The sequence below is a fragment of the Melopsittacus undulatus genome, chromosome 2, assembly GCF_012275295.1.
Source record: "Melopsittacus undulatus isolate bMelUnd1 chromosome 2, bMelUnd1.mat.Z, whole genome shotgun sequence".
In the NCBI taxonomy this organism is placed as follows: Eukaryota; Metazoa; Chordata; class Aves; order Psittaciformes; family Psittaculidae; genus Melopsittacus; species Melopsittacus undulatus.
Window position 1 is genome coordinate 110082922 of NC_047528.1, and position 22892 is coordinate 110105813.

General features: G+C 44.7%; 1 protein-coding gene across 1 annotated transcript; it reads left to right on the forward strand.

Moving 5' to 3' along the window:
- Positions 1-6152: 6152 nt before the first annotated feature.
- QTRT2 (queuine tRNA-ribosyltransferase accessory subunit 2) lies at positions 6153-22681 on the forward strand. Its single transcript, XM_034060244.1, has 8 exons — positions 6153-6487; positions 7049-7104; positions 9137-9213; positions 14856-15065; positions 16118-16317; positions 18268-18419; positions 19885-20002; positions 20978-22681. The coding sequence occupies exons 1-8, from the start codon at positions 6279-6281 to the stop codon at positions 21237-21239; spliced, it is 1284 nt and encodes a 427-aa protein (XP_033916135.1). The 5' UTR covers positions 6153-6278; the 3' UTR covers positions 21240-22681.
- The last annotated feature ends 211 nt before the right edge of the window (positions 22682-22892 follow it).

The following is a 22892-nucleotide window of genomic DNA, read 5'->3' on the forward strand; positions in this document are numbered from 1 at the left end:
AGTTGACATAGTTTCAGGTCCTTAGGACTTCAGTACAAAAGGTGTAGGAAAAGCAGAATAGAAAAACAGGACCTGGGGATGGGGAGTATCTGGGACTAGCTGATGGCCAGGATGGGCACACTTAAGCTAGCTGATAAGTAGAAGGACAGGATGATTGCTGTGTCTGTGATGTTAATTAAGCTGGGAAAAGTAAATGACCCTTAAAGATCACCATCACATTTTGTATGCATGCGGGAAACTTTCTGGAAATGATGTAATATGCCCAGTGGCCATATAAGGATGGCCTGTAGAGCAATACGGGGACACACGTTAGGAGGAGATACCCCCTTATCTCCTGGCATAGCAATAAAGAATACCTGCTTGTCAACTTGAAACTGTTGGCGAGTTTGTTCATGGAGTTTTCTCTGAATCAATGTGAAGATACTGATACATGTGCTGCTGAGCCTCAGCCCATCCAGGAACTCCCAGCAGAGAAACTCAGCTGCTTTCAATGTGCAAGCTCGAAACAAAAAGCTCTGAGCTCAAAGCCACCAAAAGACTGAAGGAGCAGCAGAGGACTGACGCCAGCAAAGCCCAACAGCTGAATACCTCCCTGACAAGCAGCTATATCTCAGATACAGCAGGCCACAACACCCTCCTACAATCCCTATGGAAAGGAGTGGGGAAAACCACCACCTGGCATAAAGGCAGCTTTGCTCATCTTGAGGATGCTAATGGCTGGTGAAGATGAAAACCAAGAAAGCAACTTGTCTTCAAAGGAGAAACACTTGCCTTTTTCCTATAGATATGACTGTTGCATTGGTGAGAGGACCAGCTGTGCAGTTACACTTACATTCTGGGATGTTTATAGGAAAAGATGTTACTTCATACTAAGCGGTATAAATTAAAAACATCTCAAAGTCCGTGTTCTGTGTCTCTGGGCAGTGCTCTCAGTCCAACCAGGTGGCAGACTTCTCATTTCAGAGATCAGCTGATGAAACCAGTCCCAGAAGTGACAGTTACAGAGCTTTATCCTTGCCACCTAGATCTGTCTGTTAAATTCTGACTAGGGAAACTGATTTGTCCAAGACTTCACAGTAAGTCTGTGCTGAGAAGATTCGTAACAGTTGTGCATTTGTGTATTTTCGTACTGCATTGTTGTCTTTTTCCTGTATTTCTGACTTAAGCAGTAATTGCTAAAAGACCACAAAGCAATGGATTACTTCTGCAAAGTGAGGGAAAAGTCAGGCTAAAATGTTACTGGTGGCCATATCACCATAGTACACTCAGACTGTACATTTCTTATGGCAGGGACACTCTTCACTTCTCCTTTGGAGAGTGCATTTTCAGATACTACAGGAAATGAAAGCATTATCTTAGTAATGCACCAGTATCATATAAGCATGCAAATACTTCAGACAGATCTCAGAATAAAAAACTTTACTACTTTGGTGTAAACAGATGGAGAAACGTAAGTGAAGAACTAAATATGCAACCAGGAAGTCAGTAACATGACAGTCATGAGGTGGTGGTACCACCTCCCTGGCTGGGTTAAAACTTGCAGGTAAGGGCATGCCTGTTTCCTAAGTCTCACTGGCACATGTTGGTCCTTCCTGCAGAAGAACAAGGCAGTTTTGCCCTTCACTGTGTTAAATGGCAAGAACATCAGGGATTGGAACAGGCTGCCCAGGGCAGAGGTGGAATCACCATCCCTGGAAGTGTTCAAACATCATGTAGATGAGGCCTTCAGTGATACGTTTTAGTGGTGGCCTTGGCAGTGCTGTGGAATGGTTGGACTTAATCATCTTAAAGGTGTTTTCCAACCTAGGTGGTTCTGTGATTCTGTGTGTGAAGGAGCATTACCTGTCCAGGCACTATTTTACAGCTGCTTTATTTGAACAAGAAAATGAAGAAATTGGTCCAGTCTGATCAGAAAGATGACCAAAGATCTTTCCAAAAGCATCAGACATTATCTTGCAATATCATTATTTGCAATAGCAGTCATTTCCTTGCCCCAGTTTTCTCCAGCCAAAGGTTCTGGGGCTGTTTTAAGCAGGAGATCCTTTCTATTTCCAAGTCACTCCTGAGAGAAATTTGTCCAGTTCTCACAGGGAAGTTAGCACCAGCTGCCTGGCCTGGGGTGCTACTGAATCCCTGCCCTATAGGTATTGTCCCAGAGACACATATACAGATACATTCTGATCCTGAAAGACTTGGCTCCATGGTCAAGCTGACTTCTTGTCAGAGAAGTAGGTCTTTAGCGTCTCTTCAAACATGCAGTTGAGTTTACCAGCCCAGTCAGTTCTCTTAAGAAAGCAAGCTGCAATGCAAATAGCCAAATCCTGGCTTCCAGCCCACTCTTCCTCTTTCCAGTCCCAGCACTAGACACACAATGTTTCACAGACTGTAAATAAAAGCCCATAGTCTACAATGGGCCCACTCCTTCATTACACCCACAAATTCCAGTGATCTGGATAATCCCTCAGTCAAGAAAGAAGGAAATAAACTTGTGAAATACCAGTAGACAGTGATATGTCCATACAAGTCTCCAGGGCAACAGGGTAATTGTGTAGATGACTAATTTCTTAAGGTAAAACAAATTGGAGCACCTAAAGGAAACCAGTAAACACTTCATTTTTTGCTTAAAATTCTGGCCATAAGCATTAGTCTGCATAGCAGGATGCAGCTGGTACTCTTTGCCATGTTCTGTGGACATTTTGAAATGCCATTTACTATGAAGCAGGCGCTGGGTATAACAGCCTTAGAGAAGAACAAACCCATGGCCAAGATGTGCAGATCTGATTTAGTTTTACACTGTTCTATTTGTTAACATCCTGGTATGCTAAAAAACCACCCCAAAACAAAACAACAAACCCCCATCATTTTAATGACATTGAAAATACTGTTTCCTGAGCACTTTTGTGTTTTATTTTCTGCTTGGGGTTTGGTTTTTTTAATTCTGTGATCTCAGGTTTAGTAATTCCAAGAAATTTCGTATTGTATCAGCACGCTGTGGGGGTCCCTCATGCAAACAGCGAAAGCCACTCGCTTCCTCTGTGCTGAAAATCATCTTCCAGTAAAAACTATTTTGGTATGAGGGTTTTCTTTTTTGTTGTTTGTGAACTTACTTACTCAGTAACTACAGTTATATTAGGTCAGAAATTTAACATTGGTGCCACTCATTTTACCCCCCTATGGAAGTGATGATAATGGCAATGTTGCAAAGATGTTCCATCAGATTTAATTGTTTCTTACAGTGTGATTCACTTGAGAATGACTCAAGGATAATGAAACAAACGCCATTTTCTGCATAAATTCTGGTATTTTCTGTCCTTTGTCCATGGTGTAGACACCATAGAGTAGAAGCATGGAGGCTCCAGAGTATTATTCCCAGGACTGATGGAGGAACAGGGTTTAGTTCTCACCTCAACAAGAAGCGATTCAAACTCCTTTCAGAAGAGATAGTAGGAAGAAAACATTAAAGATTGACTTGGCAACTGAGGAAAGGAAAACATGGGCAAGTTGCATTGGGTACTCAGTCAGCAAAGGAGGAAAACCCATCATTTCATGAGTACTTTAGAGACATGTTACCTAGTATGACTGTAGAAATATGCACAAGAGGGAAGAATGTATCCTTGCTACATATCCTTGTAGTCCCCAAAACCAGAGGTGCCTAGGTGAGGGCACCAGCCACCAGGCTCAAGTTTCTCTCTAATTCTACTCAGTTTCTCTGCCCTGTGAAGCTCTCATCATCCTCTACAATATGGAGCAGCTTTGTAGGAAGAACTTAACCCTGCTTTGCATGCATATGGGTGATCTCCTGTGGTTCCTTACACTCCAAAATAATCTAAGTGAAAGTGTCAGTCCCTACTTCAGATTTCTCTCTGCTAACCCCAAAGATCTCTGAACTTATGGAAAGAGGATACGTGCAAGGTGGAAGCAGAGGTACATCATCCTCCCAGCCACAAGCTTTGACCTGAAGTCTCTCTCAGACAAGGGACAAACCTGGGGTGAGAACCACCCTGTCCTGCACTAGTGCTGTGCTGGTTTTCCCCAGGACAGGCAGCTGAGCTACTGCAACTGTGCTTGCTTTAAGGCTGTAAGCTAGACCTTCTGGCAGCTGGAATTATCCAGGACAACACACTATGAGCAGGATGGAGGCAGAGAGGGCTGAAGTATCCACTTGCAGCAGCTCGCTGGCGTGGGAGAAAAGCTGGATCACTGCTGTCACTGGAGTATTTGCCAGAGTAGCAATTCTTTCAAGGGCTCCTATTTATGTTTTCCCTGCTGTGGTATTTTCCCTTTCTCCCTCAAAACCACTCAGCAGCATCAAGAGGCCAGTCATGTGGGAATATGAATGGAAAGTTGTTTTACTTTTGTGAATGGGCTTTTAAGCAGATGTTGTCGAGGGAATCCCCCTACAAGCCAGGGCTGGTTTCTGGTTTATTTTCTTCCCTTCACTCAGGCAGAAGGGTCACCCTCACAGCAGCCATCCCAGCCTTGGGTGGAGTAGGTAAGCATGGTCAGGGTTAGAAGGAGATACCACTGGGTGTCTCCCAAAGAGAACAGTGGGCTTTTGCAGACCATTGGCATCAACCAGGCTGCAGGGAATCCTAGCTTTGTGTGGCCATCGTTCTCTGAGGTGGTGAGCTGCTGACGTTTTTTCTCCCCCTAACCTGTGTGGCTTTCAAACCCGCCTGGACGCGTTCCTGTGTAAGCTGCTCTGTGTAGCCCTGCCTGGGCACGAGTTTGTACGAGCCGCTCTCCATAGCTCCCTTCCAACGCTGGTCCTTCTGTGTGACATCCCATCAGCTCTCCAGCCAGCAGAGCTGAAGCTCCCCCCGCTGTACAAGCAACGCAACAACGTGTGCTGCCAGCGCTCGCTGGAGCTGCACCCTTCCAACCAGAGCCACGCTTCTTAGCATCACCTGGCCCCTGAATGCAGGGAAAGGGGAAGGGTTATTTGTTTTAACTGGGAAATGTGATGTCCTCATAACTGGGCTATAAGAGTTCTGACATTCCTCTTGTTGATAGCTTTCTTTGCACATATGAGACTATGCCATTAAGTATTCTAATAATGTATTCTAGATAAAAGGAATTCAGCTGAGCTAGGAACAAACCTGAGGGATCTGTAGCTATAAACAGGAAAACCATCGCAGAGAAGTGCAAACAAAAATAAGAAACACAAGTAGAGCAACTTCTCCACCCACTGCAAAAACAGCTCCTTTTGAGCCACTGTGCTGCATAATGCATTCAGACAGTGCACCATAAGTAGATAGGTGTATTCTCTGCTATTAGTTAAACCCTTGGTGATTGCAAGTGAAACAGCTGACCTCCTGTATTGAAGTGAGTGCTCGACATGTCTTCATTCTGCAAGGTTCACTTTGAAGTCTTAAAAGAATGGCTAACTCAAGTAATTAAAATGCTGCTTCCTGTCAGGTTTTTACACTGCAGATGTACTTCCAGAACTTTGGGGAGATAATTTCTCTATTTTTTCTTATTTTTCAAATTTCAGTAAGTATTTGTGGAATTTTGCATCGGAATTGAACTAGAACCACACAGTTATTCCTAGATGTGGAAGTTACACAGAGCAACTCCATTTTCACAGATGGCCTATTATTAAAAATACATCAAGTAATTTCACCCAGTTTCCTATAGCCCACTAATGGTATTATACCACACACTGTGTCTTCAAGGGCAGTATCCATCCTTGTCTTGACCCGGCATCCCCACGAGACAGCCAGTTCATCCTTCTCTTAGATATGCTTATTAAGCTCTGCCTTGAACTCCAGCAATTGATTCCTTTTATGCCTTTCTCCATTAAATGAAATACATCTTACTATGAACTGTTTCTTACGGCCTCAAGTTTTGCAAGTGCTTGTCCATACCAGAACCACGACACTGGATCAAACCCAGTCCATTTTAGGCAGCTTGTGGCAAGCAATACTTCAGCTCACCTTCCTCACAGCCCTCATCATAAGCTTAAGTGCCATGCACGCAAGCGCAGCGTGGACATCCCACCGCCGTCAAACAAAGCGGCTGTTCCGCAGCACTCCCAAAGGGAACCCTTGAGCTGAACCCGCTGTTAGAACAACCCGGCTCCCCACGGAGCAGCCCCGGGTGTGACAACCGCAGCAGGCACCTCCATGAGCCGCTCGGCCAGTCCGCGGACGCACCACGCCAGCAGCGGCTCCGCCATGCGCTGTGTATCCGCCGGCACACGCTGATGATGCGCTGGGTACGGGAAGCGGCGTGGCTCAGAACACGTTTCCACCACCTCCAGCGGAGCACCGGTGGTAATGGGGTCCGCGATGCAGGTGAAGCTGTGCGGGGCTGCCAGTGGGCGGCTGGGGACGCTGGTGGGGCTGGGCAGAAGCGGGGCCGCCGTGCTGCCGCTGCCGGGGTGCCTGCTCTACACGCGGACCGGCTCGGCGCCGCACCTCACCCACGACACGCTGCAGACGGTCGGTGGCGTCCCCGCCGTGGCGCAGATCACCCTGCCCACCCTGTGAGTACCGTGGTCCTGTCTGTCTGTCCGTCTGTCTGTCCTGCATGCAGGGCAGGCTTCTCGCTTCCCCTGGTGCAAGGCGAAATGCTGGAGTCGGCTGGCCCTTTGTTGCATCCCCGTCGGAGGCGTGTGCAGTGGTTTAAGGATGTAGATGGCGGAGGGAGGGTGTGTGTGTGTTACTCTTGAGGAGGCACATGGGGCCCTTATCTTGCTCTACAACTGCCTGCAAAGAGGATGAAGTGAGGTTAGTAATGCTACCCAGGAAATCACAGCGTGATTTCGTGCTCTCCATCAAGGCGGTGATCACTGGTCAGAGGGAGTAAAAGCTCTGCCTTTTTGCCACAGAATTATGAGTGCCCTGGTTTGTAAGATGTGATTCTTGAGCTCTGTGTTTAGTTCTGTCTTGTCCTGCTTTGTTACTTGATAGCCGGACGGCAAGTATCAGTGTCTAAACCAATCGAAGTTCAGACAATGCGTAACAATGGGAAGCAGGAGCCTTAGTGATGAAACCACTGATCTTTATTGTTTGCTTAGTTAACGTGTTTCTCTATCTGAATGCAGGGCAGATATTCATGAGGTCCTGGAAGAATACAAAGAAGGAGCTGCAAAATTCATAGGTAAAATATGTGTATTTGCTCGTATGTCTGGAGAGATAATGCAGATGGATCTTGCTGATGTATTTTTAGGCAGCACAGTAGGCAGAAAGATGTAAGTATAGGCTTTCCATGTTTTGGCAATTCCTCACTCAACGTGGCATTGGGGGAGACCTGAAATAGTATGTTGTCACTCGTATGGCCACAAATCCTTTGTACAAACGACAAAAATAGGGAATTTCTCTTTATTTCTATTTTTATTTTATTTCCCTGTACCCAGTTTTCTCCTTGGGAGCTTCAGCACTGACTAGGGTGGGCTTAGCCCAGAAGGTGAGACTAGAACTGAGAGGTTTGACTGTAGCCCCAAGTCACAGCTGCGAGTCTTGCCGTGTCCAATTTCTAACCTCTTTTGAGGAGAATTGGAAGTTCTCATGAGAATGGCCTCCCCCATGGAGCTGTTCAGATACATTTCTTGAGAACATCTCTCTGCTCAAGTTGGCTTTTTTTGATCCTCATGAAATAGTTTTCATCTAAAGAGGAAATCTTCACCCACTATGAAGAATAAATAGGCAAAGTGCCCACATCAAGTCAGATTCAGCTGGTGAATGCTTCTGCCTCTGAGCTATTGCTGTTTTGAGAAGATGTTAGAAGGACCCATGCTGGATTTGCAGGAGCTTTGAGGAACTAAAGAACCAGGTGGAGAAGCTAATTTTCCCCTTTGTTCCTGTTCCTTTAGCAGTTGCACTGTACTTGCTCCCTGTATTCTCCTTCACTTTTTCCATGTTAAAGAGTCAGTTTTAGGAATAAACTCAATTTAGTTTGTCAAATATAAGACAGTCAACACTGCCATCACCTTCAGCTACTGCACCAAGCCCAAGCCTTTGTGATCTTCATTCCCTGTACTCCATTCTCGGAGCAGTTCCTGAATGAAATCTTAACACCTCAGTGACAAGAATGAGTAAAGCAGTTCTTACATTTGTGACTGTCCTGGGTTTTTCCTGTGGTTGTTGTAACCGCACACATGCAACAAAGATCGCTGTTATCAGGCTGCTGTGGCAAAGGAGCCTGAATGCACAGTGGATGCAGGGTTAGCATCTGGTTGTGAATATGTGTATCATAGCCTGTATTTATGTCTGGGAAGGTAGCTCAGGGAACTGGAGGATGATCAACCAAGTCAAGAAACTTCTCTGGGATGCTTTGGTTTTGTGTCTCAGGCTGCACTGGGTGTAGAGTAAACCCTGTCAAAGTGATGGCATGTCTTTAATTTCTGTAACTTATAGTCAGTTCTTTATATAGGATCTGGCAGACTTTGCAAGAAAAAGCTTTGCATTGCCAGTGCAAAAGCACATCAGACTTTTGGACATGCATTATGTGAGCGAAGTTATAGCTTGGATTTCTAAAGGAAGTTTGCTTGCTCCCAATGTGCAGTAAACTTTGACTGCTTTGGGACAACTTACTGCTTCAAGAAATATTAAAAACCTCTTTCTCTGAAACTTTTTGGAGGCTTCACCAATTTCGGTGACTGTCTGTGAAGAGAAAACTGTATGTCATTGGAACATGCTGTCTAGCTTTCTGGCATTTGAAGCCTCCAAAGTGGCAGGGATTATAAACTTACTTGTGTAGCTGATCTGCTGTCATGCTTTATGCTGTTGTTCATTAAAAGTTCTAGGCTTGAGATTGTTGCTTACTTTAGATTGTGTCAGATATCTCCAGTATATCAGTTGAGTGGTCAAGCAATGCGGCTCTTTGGTCTGGCAAATTTTAATAGCAGGAGTGTTAATCGAGAAGAAATACAAAAAACTCTCAAAGGAGCTATTGAGGTTGCAGAGTCAAAGTGTGTTATTTGATGGTGTGTCCTGATGCTGCACTCTCCTCCCTGCAGCTAGTAAAGGTGGGGGAAAAGTCTGCCTTCTTTGGTACTGCGAGATCAAATGAACACTATATTCTATGTCAGAATGAATGTACTTATGTGTGTGAGAATACCCTGTTCCCCTTTTGCAAATTTACAGACCATTAGCTTGGTTTTGGTTCATGAAACTCTATTCTTTGTTTCCAGGTATGCCAGAGAAGGTGCTGTACTGCTCCCTTCATGACCCTGTCACTCCGTGTCCATCTGGCTACAACACTAACAAGGTATGGTAACTGTAAGGAATTGAAAGGTCCACTTAAAGTTCCCAAAAGAAAGCTGTCAGTCCTCCCCTTGGCTGTGTGGGTTGACATAGCCACAAGATTTTTTTATGCTTTGTATAAATACTTGCACAAAGAAGAGCATCATTACATGTATGTACCTCCAGCTAAATAAAGCTGGACGTTTTCTTACTTGACAGGATGTTCCCTGAACAGTTAAGTAGCAATTCAGATAGAAAGGAGAGCTCTGGACTCCCATACTCTTGTGGTTAATATGGTGATGAAAAAAAAATCTATGTATTTTAGCTTATATGTTGTACAAGCTTATGACAGTGCCACTGATAAGCAATAAACCTGAACCTCTATGTGTGTGTTTACAGTCTGCTACAGGCCCACAAAGGGGAAGATCTTGGTATTTTTGCAGGAAGGTGGCTCAGCAGTTCAGGAGTGCATAGTGCTATGGATGTTTGCCCATTCCATGCCACAGGCACTCATGTTCTCTGTTCAGTCCATGTGCTGCTTGCTGCCTGACACAGCTTTGGCTTGGAGGAGTCACTCTTGGCACCTGCACAGTGCCAAGGCCGATTTGGGTGCCATTGCACTGGGTGAAAGGTCACTGAATGACAGGGGGTAATGACTGTCATCCAGCTGTCAGTGTATACTCTTTCTGCTGGGAACCAGGGTGAGATCTGTCTCTCTGCAGGAAAGGGGTCACCTGAAGCTCGTCTCAATGTTGTGCAGTGGTGAGGTGATGGCAGCAATCTAAACCTGGAGATTGCAGGTTTCATTGGGTTTTGTATTTTGAAGCTGATAAAAGATTTTTGTCACCTTGCTGCAAGGCATTCAGCAGCTAGATTTACACTGACAAATACTTCTGAGAGCTTTCTGAAAGCAGTGGGATAGAAGGCTTTGGATTCTGTGTCAGAAAGACTGACATAAGCTAGATTTAAATAATCAGAGGGTAATGCTCAGTTCTCTAAGCCACATGGCTGTTTTATTTATGAAAGCAGCTGTTTTCCTCTGGAGAGTAGAATGAAGGTAAGTAGACTTGATTACATTCTGTGCCCTTTGGCTCAAACAGTTTTGGCTTTCCTCTGTCTGCCTTCACCAGCTGTTCCTTGATGCTCTCACATAAGAGGCAGCAGGTATTAACTGGCCAACATGCTGCTGCAGAACAATGTAGAGCTGTTGCATTCTAGTTATTCTGCAGGTTGTAATTTGGGATTTCCCTCTACCTTGGAGACTTCTGCCTGTTTCTTTGTTACTCAAATTCTGTGAAATTTGCTGATGAGGCCAGAAGTAATCAGGAGGGATGAATGGATGGATGGATGGATGGATGGATGGTTGTGCAGCAGATACGTAGTGCAACCTATTTGGGTTTTTTTTGTGAAGACCAAAAGGGAATTGTTTTCATGTTTTTTGGTTTTTTTTTTTTGCATAAGTTTATCAAATTCAGCTTGTTTATTAGTATGCATGAGAAATGCATTGCTGAATTTGTCTGGCATAGGAGAATGCTTTTAAACTCTCAAGTCCCAAAAAGTCCCTATAACACTTCAAGCTATAAGCTATTTATGATAGCTTAAAAGCATTCCTCATTTAAAAAAGCACTAAACAGGGTTGAAAAGAGCTAACTTTTAAAGAGCTCAAGCACAATGCTTAATCTACTTAAATACTCCTTTAAAATTTGGGAGCAGCAGTGTCACAAGTCTAGCAGTAATACAACAAAAGCAATCATAGAACCATAACATCATCGAATGGTTCTATAGGGTTGGAAAGGACTTTTAAGATCATCTAGTTCCAGCTGCTTGCCATGGGCAGGGGTGCCTCACACTAGACCATGTTGACAAAGGTTTTGTCCATCCTGGCCTTGAACACTGCCAAGGATGGAGCATTTACTACTTCTGTGGGTAACCTGTTGCAGTGTCTCACCACCCTCACAGTAAAGAACTTCCTTACGTCTTACCTCAACTTTCCCTGTTTAAGTTTAAGCCTATTACCCCTCGTACTAGTGCTACAGCCCCTGATGCAGTCCCTCCCCAGGATCTAAGCTGCATTCACAAGTTAATTCCAGGTTCTGCAGAGTGGGATAAAACATGCATAGTTACAGTGACTGCAGTAACATTCTGTGGCTCTGCATGGTTAGTGAATTGAATGGTGCTAGCCCAGAGGTTTTGAGGTAACATAACTTCTCTGTGAAGTTGCTTTGGTCTTCAAGATTATTTGAGTGTAGCATGGAGTAACGATAGATGATGGAGGCCAGTGTGTGCATGCAAAATGGAAGGTGTGTGAGGAGACTGAGAAGACTGTGCATGAAATCCTAATGAGTACCTGCCATTTCTTACATTATCTCTGTTTGAAAGCTGTGTGTTTGTTTTGTGCTTGGTATTTCAATCCCTTAAGTGGCTGGATTTGGGACCTAAGATAACGCTGGATTCTAAGATTAAATTGCCTAACCTTTTGTATTCTTCTCTGTGTGTGTGCGTGATACATACGTGTATATTCACACAGGTGGTATGAATTCACTGCTCAAAAGAGGAAATAGTTTATTGATTTTGCATTATGTACAGAAAACTAGTGAACTGTAATTCCTATTGTATCCTTTCCTGTGTTTGTGAGATGACAACATAAGTTTGATCGAATTAAATATTTTCATAGAATCATAGAATAGTTAGGGTTGGAAAGGACCTTAACATCGTCTAGTTCCACCCCCCCTGCCATGGGCAGGGACACCTCACACTAAACCATGTCACCCAAGGCTCTGTCCAACCTGGCCTTGAACACCACCAGGGATGGAGCATTCACAACCTCCCTGGGCAATTCATTCCAGTGCCTCACCACCCTAACAGTGAAGAATTTCTTCCTTATATCCAGTCTAAACTTCCCCTGTTTTAAGTTTTAACCCATTGCCCCTTGTCTTATCATTAGGGACTGGCTACAGTCCCTAATGAATAGTCCTTCCTCAGCATCCTTACAGGCCCCCTTCAGATACTGGAAGGCTGCTGTAAGATCTCCACGCAGCCTTCTCTTCTCCAGGCTGAACAGCCCCAACTTTCTCAGCCTGTCTTCGTACAGGAGGTGCTCCAGTCCCCTGATCATCCTCGTGGCCTCCTCTGGACTTGTTCTAACAGTTCCATGTCCTTTTTATGTTGAGGATACCAGAACTGCACACAATACTCCAGGTGAGGTCTCACAAGAGCAGAGTAGAGGGGCAGGGTCACCTCCTTTGACCTGCTGGTCATGCTCCTTTTGATACAGCCCAGGATACGGTTGCTTTCTGGGCTGCGAGCGCACACTGAAGCTGGCTCATGTTCATTTTCTCATCGACCAACACCCCCAAGTCCTTCTCCACAGGGCTGCTCTGAATCTCTTCTCTGCCCAACCTGTAGCTGTGCCTGGGATTGCTCCCACCCAGGTGTAGGACCTTGCACTTGGCATGGTTAAACTTCATAAGGTTGGCATCAGCCCACCTCACAAGCGTGTCAAGGTCCCTCTGGATCCCATTCCTTCCCTCCAGTGTATCAACCTAACCACACAGCTTGGTGTCATCGGCAAACTTGCTGAGGGCACACTCAATCCCACTGTCCATGTCACTGACAAAGATATTAAACAAGACCGGTCCCAACACTGATCCCTGAGGGACACCACTCGTTACTGGTTTCCAGCCGGACATTGAATCGTTGACCACAACTCTTTGAGTGCACCCATCCAGCCAGTTCTGCATCCACCGAGTGCTCCACCTATCAAATTGATGTATCTCCAATTTAGAGACAAGGATGTCATGTGGGACAGTGTCGAATGCTTTGCACAAGTCCAGGTAGATGACATCAACTGCTCCATCCCTGTCCATCACTTTTGTAGCCTCATCATAGAAGGCCACCAAATTGGTCAGGCAGGATTTGCCCTTAGTGAAGCCATACTGGCTGTCACCAAGCACCTTGTTGTTTTTCATGTGCCTTAGCATGCCTTCCAGGAGAATCTGCTCCAAGATTTTGCCAGGCACATAGTTGAGACTGACTGGTCTGTAATTCACTGGGTCATCCATTTTCCCCTTCTTGAAAATGGGGGTTATATTTCCCTTTTTCCAGTCATCAGGAACTTCACCTGACAGCCATGATTTTTCAAATATGATGAACAGTGGCTTAGCAACTTCATTCGCCAGCTCCTTCAGGACCCACGGATGGATTTCATCAGGTCCCATGGACTTGTGTACATTCAGGTTCTTAAGATGGTCTTGAACCAGATCCTCTCCTACAGTGGGCCTAAGGTCTTCATTCTCACCGTCCGTGCGTCTGCCTTCCAAGACTCGGGTGCTGCGGTCAGAGCCTTTGCTAGTGAAGACCGAGGCAAAGAAGTCATTCAGAACCTCAGCCTTCTCCAAATCCAGGGTAGCCACTTCTCCTGATAGCTTCCAGAGGGGGCCTACATTGTCCCTAGTCTGTCTTGTTTTCACTACGTACCTATAGAATCCCTTCCTGTTATCATTAACATCCCTAGCCAAGTTTAATTCTAACTGGCCCTTAGCTTTCATAACCTGGTCCCTAGCTTCCCGGCAACATCCCTGTATTCTTCCCAGACTGCCTGTCCTTGCTTCCACCTTTTGTAAGCCTCTTTTTTCCTTCAAATTTTCCTCAGCAGCTCCTTATCCACCCAAGGAGGTCTCCTGGCCCTCCTGCTGCACTTCCTTCTAGTTGGGTCACAACACTCCTGAGCTTGTAGTAGGTGATCCTTGAATATCAACCAACAGTCTTGGCCCCCCCTGCCCTCTAAGGCCTTATCCCATGGAACCTTGCTAAGTAGGTTCCTGAAGAGGCCAAAGTCTGCTCTCTTGCAGTCCAGGGCAGTGAGCTTACTGCACGCTCTTCTCACTGTCCTGAGGATCTCAAATTCAACCATCTCGTGATCACTGCAACCAAGGCTGCCCTGGAGTATCACATTTCCAACGAGCCCTTCCCTGTTGGTGAGCATGAGATCAAACACGGCACCTCTCCTTGTCAGCTCCTCTATGACTTGCAGAAGGAAGTTGTCTTCCACACAATCAAGGAACCTCCTGGATTACTTGTGCCGGGCCGTACCGTTGCTCCAACAGATATCAGGGTGGTTGGAGTCCCCCGTGAGAACAAGGGCCTGCGAGTGTGAGGCTGTTCCTACCTGTCTATAGAGTGCTTTATCTGCAGGTTCCTCTTGATCAGGCAGCCTGTAACAGATCCCCACAATAATGTCCCCCATAGCTCTTCTCCCTTTAACCCTGACCCACAAACTCTCTGTTGACTGCTCACCTGTCCCCAGAGTTCCATACTCTCCAGCCTGTTTTCTTCTTTTTTAGTTTTCTTTTTCCAATTCTGCCACTAATTTGGGTGATGATAGGCCATATGCTCTATCCCAGAGACTTTCAAATATGTGGAGAATTACTGTGTTGTGTGTTATGGTTTCATCAAAGCAGATCCCAGACATCCCAGTTAAGTAATTTATCTCCTTTCACTCATTGTGCCAAATGCAGCTGATTACCCGAACCATGGTCCTGGAGAACTTGCCTATGAAGTATCATTTCAGTATCTGGTGTTTCACCAGACCAGTTCCTTCTCTACTTTGACACTCTTAATATCTGTTAACTTTTGCAACTAACATTCATCCCTATTTGTCCTTGACAGACAGTGTCCCTGTGGGGAAGCTCAGGGCGCATAGAAATCACAGCTTCCAAGTTCATGGATATGCAGCGGGCTATCCAGCCAGATTGGTTCCAGTGCATCTCTGATGGAGACACCATTTCTGGAGAAGCTGGTAGAAAAAGGGCCAAGAAGTCTGTGGACAGGTCACTTTCCTTCCTGGATGCATGCCTTCAGATCCTAGAAAAATCACCGGTAAGATCCTCAGAATATGGGGCTGCTTTTTGGTCTGTGCTGCATCTTTGAATGGTCCCAGTATGAGACTTAATAGGAAATCGTGTCGCACAGATGTATCAGAGAACGCCCAGGTGAGAGTCCTGCATGAGGTATAAGCAGTAGCACTGTGGAGTTTCCTTCCTTCCTTTAATAACTTGCCTCCTGCACCAGGATACCCATAGAATAATAGAATGGTTGGGGTTGGAAAGGACCTTAAGATCATCCAGTTCCAAACCCCCTGCCATGGGCAGGGACACCTCACACTAGACCAAGGGTCACCCAAGGCTCTGTCCAGCCTAGCCTTGATCACTGCCAGGTATGAATCTCTACTAGTTGAGGAGAGCTATATAACCTTTTCCTGCTTTTGGACTGTAGTGCATTTCTTTTACTTCCCTTTGTGTTAATGCATGGGCAAAGTTCTCTGTCAGATTGAGAAAACCCATCTTTTTGCTCTGAAGTTCTCTCAGTTCCAAGTGGGGGAGGACTTGCTAAAATTTGCCAGTGCTGTTCTTAATTTCCTCCAGCAGTTTTGAAATTTCCCTCCCTTTTGGTGAGAGGGAACATACTAAGTCTGTACTACAAAGGAAAACGGGTGACAGGACCTGATATTAGTATCCCCGAAAGGAAGTTCATTGTGAGATCTGGAGTCTGACAGGATAGTGGCACCTGCTTTGTTTTCTGCACTGACACATGCAATATTGAGAGGCTGTCTATAAAAAGCCCTGTACAAAGATAATCTGTGGTTATTCCTTCTATAGAAAAGTGAGATAGCACTAAAATTCTCAGGGAATCAAAATTTTCAGTGTCATGGTAAGGAGCAGAATCTTGTCTCTGAATCCTTTTTCTGCCTTACACTTGAACTTCACAGTGCTATGTGGGGAATAGTCATACATGGGGTGAAACACTGTGCTTCTGCTAAGTTCCTGGCAGTGTGGGGCTTAAGTAGTTGGCATTTGGAGTCTGGGCTGTGAGATGTCTTGCATGTCTTTGGCAGAGCACACTGTAACACTTGTAGCTTTCTCCTGGGCCAGGAACTACAAAGAAGTGTGATGTTTGGGGCAATTGAAGGTGGAGATACCCTGGAAGAGAGGATCAGATCAGCCAGGGAGACTGCCAAGCGGCCTGTGGGTGGCTTTCTGCTAGATGGCTTCCAGGGACGTGCCATGGCCAAGGAGACCAAGTTGAAACTGATAACTTCTGTCATTGCAGAGTTGCCAGAGGATAAACCAAGGTAAGCTGTATGGGAAACATCCCAAGAAGTTTGTCTGTCCTATTATGAGCAGCATATACAGGCTACTGTGCAATATCACTGTATTGTACTGCTTTCTGTATGTGCCAGGCTGCATATGTTCTACCATTGTCAGGCTGCAGTGTTCAACCCCTGTTTCAGTTTTTAGCTGCAACTGGCACCAAGCTGTGCCTGCACTGTGGGCATAGGTGCTTCCTTCATCATTTCCTGAAGAGGGTGATTCAGGCCCCATTGTCTTCCTGCTGCCTTCTGCGCTGCTTTGACCTAAGTGTTCAAAATGCAATTAAATGCAAAAGCATGTGTCTGGTGTTGCAGCTTGTTCATGCTTAGTGGAACCTGGTGTTTGAAGTTTCCTGGTAATTACAAGGCTTGCTGTGTTGTTGCCATGCTGTCTGGTTTTGCTACTTAAAAGATCCCCTGGGAGCATTAAAGAGTCCAATCTGCTCAGGTAACCTCAGTGGCTACCAGTGCATCTGCTTCATCTATCAAGTAGTTTGCTTGTCTGGTTAAGACAAGTGTTTCTGACCTCTTTGTAGAAAGAAAGCTGGTTGCCCCTCAGGGGTCTTGTAAGTACTTCAAGTGAATTTCAGACAGTCCTGCTCTCCTGAATCACCCTTGCCATTCTGGCTGCAGAAGTTGTTTTGCAGCTGTGTTCTACCCCAAAATGAAATCCTCTAGAAGACAAATGCTTCCTGTGCTTCACCCAAGAAGTGACTGCTTTTTGTGTGATGGTGAAATGATCTTATAAATGTACTCTGAGTCCTGTCATGTACCTAAAGATGCTGAAGTTTCTTATTAAAATTTGTTTTACTTTCCAGTACCCTTACAAGAATAAATGTTTGTTATTACCTCTGCAAAGATACGTTTTAGCAAGGGTTTGGATCATATATGCAGAGCTACTGTGTTAACTATTAAGTATAACTTTTTTTCTGTGCCACTAGATCCTGAAACATAAGACACTCATGCTGTAGACTGCTCCTGTCCTTATTCTGTGCTCACAAATTTAATTGGAGTAGTTAGAAAGGTGATTAAAAATGGCACCTTGTGACTTCATTTTATCAGCCCCTATGTATTTTCATAGTTATCTGTTTAGATCATTGCCCTGCATTAGCTTCTACTGTTGTCAGCCCAGCCATGCACCTGCAGGAGAGCAGGCCCTGCTCTGTTCTCTTCTATTTCACCCACCCTCAGGGAAGCTGCCAACTAAATTTGGCTAACAGCAGGATCTCTGTTACCAGTGATAGCAATCCAGCTGGGCTCTTCCTGGCTCTTAATGCCATGTCCTAGGAGATGTTACAGCCTAGGTTTTGGGACAAATCATGTGAGCAGGTAGAGTGTAAAGAGGAGGGAAGAAGAAAGCAAGACACTTCTATTTCCAATGACGTTTGTCATTAGTGCATTCTCTTCCAGGCAGTTCTCCAAGTGCTATATGATGTGTCTGTCACCTGGAGGACTTGTATCTTTGACCAGCCATCTCCTGCTGTCTCTGCTGCTCTTGTCAAATCTTCCTAGAGTTTCTCCTAAATAGTTACCAGGCAAAGGGGTCCATGTATCTGGAAACTGGTAGTTCCCTGCAGCACAAACATGACTAAGGAAAATATCTGTTCTATGCCATACATGCTAGGGGAATTTTGAATCTGAGTGTGTTTGTGTATGTACTTCAAACATCGTGGACACAATGAGGTTTTTCTGCAGTAAATGAGGGATTACTGATGTCTTCCAAACAGGAGATAAAGAAAAGCCTGCTATGTACTGGATGAATTGGAAGTGTATAACTGGAAGCACACAGTGATGACTGTTGTATACACTTGCCTTCTGGTTAGCAGTTGCAGGGATAAGCTACATGTGCTGCACAGGTGTCTTTTCCTTCAGGTACTTGATTGCTTTCTAGACAGAATATTCTAGATTTGTCTTCTTGTGTGTCTCTTACAGGCTCATCCATGGTGTAGGCAAACCAGATGAGGTGCTTGAGTGCATTGAAAGAGGCGTGGACATTTTTGAGAGCTTCTTTCCCTTCCAAGTGACAGAGCGAGGCTGTGCCTTGGTTTTCAGTTATGACTGGCATCCAGATCCTGAAACAACAGGTAAGCTCCCTGATGGTCATGACAGTTTTTACTGTATCAGCCAGTATTGTGAGAAGCATAATTCATGCTTTGGTGGAATCTATACTTGAGGGGTTTGTTCCTGAAATAAGTGAAGTAACGACTGGAAAAACTGGGATTCCACTGTCAAGTATTGCTTTTGAAGGTGGGATATTTTGAAGTGAACTTGAGACTTCCACTTAGGGTCTGAATGATTAGCCAAAATTATTTCTGAAACATTTACTGAATAGAGACGTTTCTGTTCTACACCATTGGCAAATGTTCTATTACAGTTAGCAGTGAAGGCTGGACCTATTACATGGAGATCCAAGATATTTGATCTCTAGACTTAACTGAGTATGTACCCATTTAGATGATGTATTTTTTAAGCCCCTTTTTTCTACCTGACAGAAGTTAGGGATTCCAGTTCTTTGGGCAGCTTTCCTCTCTGGCCTTGTATTTGATAGTTCCTATCAAAACAAAAAGGAGCTGTTCATAACTCATTACCTGGTTGCTCTGTGAGATGGGAGCCTGTGTGTCGCCCATTAAAGCATCTATAAAATGTTTTTCAAGCAGCTGTTTTGGTTTGGCCTATTAAATCCTTTTAATACAGAAAAACCATTTCACATTTTTCCTCCTGGGTAGCACATAGCAGCTTTTTATGCCTGGATAATTCAAAACCTGAATAGAATGGAACATCTTGATTCTTTGTGCTTGCTGCTGTTTTTTAATCCTTCTTTTTGTTTGTTATTCTTTACCTTGTCTCATCTTATTCTTAAATCAGAAGATTCTGGGTAAGGACAGAATCTGTTCTGTGTCTGTTTAACACTCAGTGGACATGGACTGTGCAAACCCTAATATTGATGTGTCCAGGTAACGTCTCCTGCTTAAGAACAAACCTAAAAATGCAAGCCTACAAAATTATGTGGTGAGTTTTTGTTTTTCAAACAGACTGCTGGAAGGCAGATATGGAATCTACATTTTCTGCATTAGTGCTACCAGCCTCTTTCCATTGCAACTGTCTTCAAGGAAAGAACAAAAAGGGCATCTTTTTGAGCCTGGTAACAGCATGGAGTATAGAATGAGCAAATGCAAATGAGTTGCCTGTCATAATCTCAATAAAATCACTTTGTTCAGGTGATTGCAGTCTATCCAGCATGCAGTTCAGGCTGGAAGTATTTTTGACATTTTATTAAGAATGAAGTAAAGCAGCAGAAAGTTACACTGTTGTTTCAGCCCTAACTCTTCATTAGGTTTAGTAGATAAGTTTTCACTTTCCTCTTTCTGTTTTAATAATCTAAAATTGTATTTGTGTTAACTAACCTATGCTAATTGAAGAAAATCAGCTGCTTACTATAGGAATGAGGCGGAAACTTGGGGTAGGAGTAGCAGAAACACCTACTTTAAGGTTGTTACCCTTCCTCTGTCCTTCCTGTCCATAAAAGGCTGTTGTCTTGATTTAAAACAGTTTTCATGCAAAATGGCACCCAGGACCTGGAGAAGAATGATGCTGAAGAAGACCAGGGTGAAATCTCCAAAGCTGACCCAGAAATGACACCATTTGAGATATGTCTAAAGGACAAAAGGTACGTGAGTTTGTGAGGAGGGTACATACAGCTGTATCACTCAATATGATGCTTTTGTCCTCTGTGTTTGATGGCATGTGGTCAGTAGCTGGACAGGAGACTTTATAAAACATGAAGGTGTTGAGGGCAGTACTTCCAGACACATGAGTGGAGAGTGTTGGGCAAGCATTATAGCTTGTGATCAGGCAACAGTGTGTGGCTGGAAGCACTGACTTTTGCTTGACCTAAAGTCAGGGGGTTTCTGATCATTTATCCAGCAGATGTACTGTGGTCATAACTGTGTTCCAGCTGAATGACAGTAGGTTCACAAAGGTTATCTGGGGATTGTTCTGGTCTTCCAAATCTAGCAGGGGTCATCTTGAGATGCTAGATTTTATATAAACCATGGGGAGCCTCCACTTTCTGACTCTGGACAGCTGCAGAGCAGTTATGCAGTGTTCTGGATACTTACAAAAACTTAGGGCAGTGTTACCATGTGTTCTTCCTTCTCTTTTACACAGCTACCATTAGGCTCAGTAGACAGCTGTGTTACTTTGATCAATCCTCTCTCCACTTTGAGAATGGTGCTCTCACAATAGAGGGGAATACTGTTTGCTAAACAGTAAATCCTGAGTTTTGATAATTTTTTCTTTCATAAACTGATAGGTAGTGAGGTGTGTCTTGTGCTGCAGCTTTGCTGCCAGGGAAGACATTAGGTGAGGACTGTCTCTGCTGTTAGCTGTGTATAGTTGAAAGTCATCCTCTGACTTAGCTGTGTGGCATTTTTGGTTCTGTGGTGAGTTCCAGCATGATACTTGAAGTCCTACATGGCAGTAGAGCTGGTCTTGAATGTTAACACATCTCACAGCAACTGGATTCAGGCCCTCAAGACTTTTATGCTCAGGTTCCTGCAAAAGGCTGTATAGTAGCTGGATACTCTGTTGCTTAAATGTGTCTTCTTTCCTTTGATGTAATCCAACATTGCTTCCTCCTTAGGTACCAAGATGATTTTGGTCCTGTGCTGGAAGGATGCACGTGTTACTGTTGTCAGAGGCATACTCGTGCCTATGTCCATCACCTCCTCGTGACCAATGAGCTGTTGGCTGGTGTTCTGCTCATGATGCACAACTTCCAGCACTACTTCAGTTTCTTCAGTGCCATAAGGGATGCCTTAAAAGACAATAAACTGGATCAGCTGAAAGAGCTTGTCTTCAGGCAGGCACTTCAAAGCCCAGCAAATGCGAAGCCAGGCCAGTAACTTCAGAAAGCATAGAGGAGGATGCAGGCTACATCCTCATCTATTGGGACTGTGCTAAGGTGACTGCCAGCAGGGTCACCTGGACCTATTAGTAGTAAAATGCTTGCTTTCCTAGAGGGAACTGAAGGAGACATTTGAAGATCTCTCTTCTGTGGAGAAGGAAGGTCTTACTCTAACCCTCAATGTCCCTTCCAGTTAGTTGGCTTAAGTTTTTATTGGGGTATAAAAGAGACTGAACAGCTCAAGACCAGTATGGGTAGCTTTGTTTTCAGTTACTCACTGTTGGCTTTCATGTAGAAGGACAGAATTATTGAACTTGTGACTGAAGAAGCAGCAAGCTGAGAAAGTTGGGGCTATTCAGGCTGGAGAAGAGAAGCTGCATGGAGATCTCATAGCAGCCTTTCAGTATCTGAAGGGGGCCTACAAGGATGCTGGAGAGGGACTCTTCATCAGGGCCTATAGGGATAGGACAAGGGGTGATGATTTTAAACTTACAGAAGGGATGTTCAGGTTAGATATAAGGAAGAGGTTCTTTACTGTGAGGGTGGTGAGGCACTGGAACAGGCTGCCCAAAAAAGTAGTAAATGCTCCATCTCTGGCAGTGTTCAGGGCCAGATTGGAAAGAGCCTTAGATGACCTGGTCTATTCTGAGGCATCCCTGCCAATGGCAGGGGATTGGAACTGGATGATCTGAAGGTCCTTTCCAACCCAAACCAGTCTGTGATTCTGTATACTTAAGATTAATCCAGCTGCCTGGAGGCTCAGCAGCTGTTTGGGACTCTGATCCAATACCCAATGGATATTATAGGTAATTATTTTTCTTAGAAAATCCTAGTGATGTGGTTGTCCCATCGTGCAGCTCCTCGATGAGAGATCCCACCTCACTTTAACATGGTTCCTTGTGGCTGTTGTGAGCATCTGTGTCCCTGAATAGAACTGACTGGAAGTGCTGCTGTGTTCAGTGGCACAAGGAACTGACTGTACTACTCTCATGCTGCCTGTGGTACAGTATGTTCTCTGGGCCAGGAGGAATCCCTCCACCCCAGCCTGGCCTAAAAAACCCCTGCCTCAGGAACCACAGTCTATGCCATGAGAGCCAGAAGGAAGAGAACGTATGTAATCCATGCCCTGCTGTAGAAAGTTTTTTGACTTTGTACCCTTTCACCTGTATGGACGAATGTTTCACTCCTGCCTAGCATGTGGATGGTGATGAATGTACCACTCTTTCCAGCTGTCCTAGTGCTGCTCAGAGATCAAGCTACACAAATGTCAGGGTGGGATGGAGCTATGGAAGTGATGGATCTCAAGAAAGTGTTCAGAAAAGATTCTTGTGACTCCTTGTTTTAAAATAAGACTTTGTTATGACACATTCCTCTCATTCAGTTTTATTTTTTTATGCCCTGAGCTTTAGAATCCTGGATTTATTAATTTTTTATTATGAAGCAACAATAAAATATTTTTATTATTTGTTACACTGGCTCCTCACTGTGTGACAGAGGTGATGTGACAGAGGTGGTGTGACAGAGGTGGTGTGACAGGGGTGGTGTAACAGAGGTGGTGTGACAGAGGTGGTGTAACAGAGGTGGTGTAACAGAGGTGGTGTACCAGAGAGTGTGAGTGCACTGCTCAAGATGTCTCTGGAAGCTCAACCGG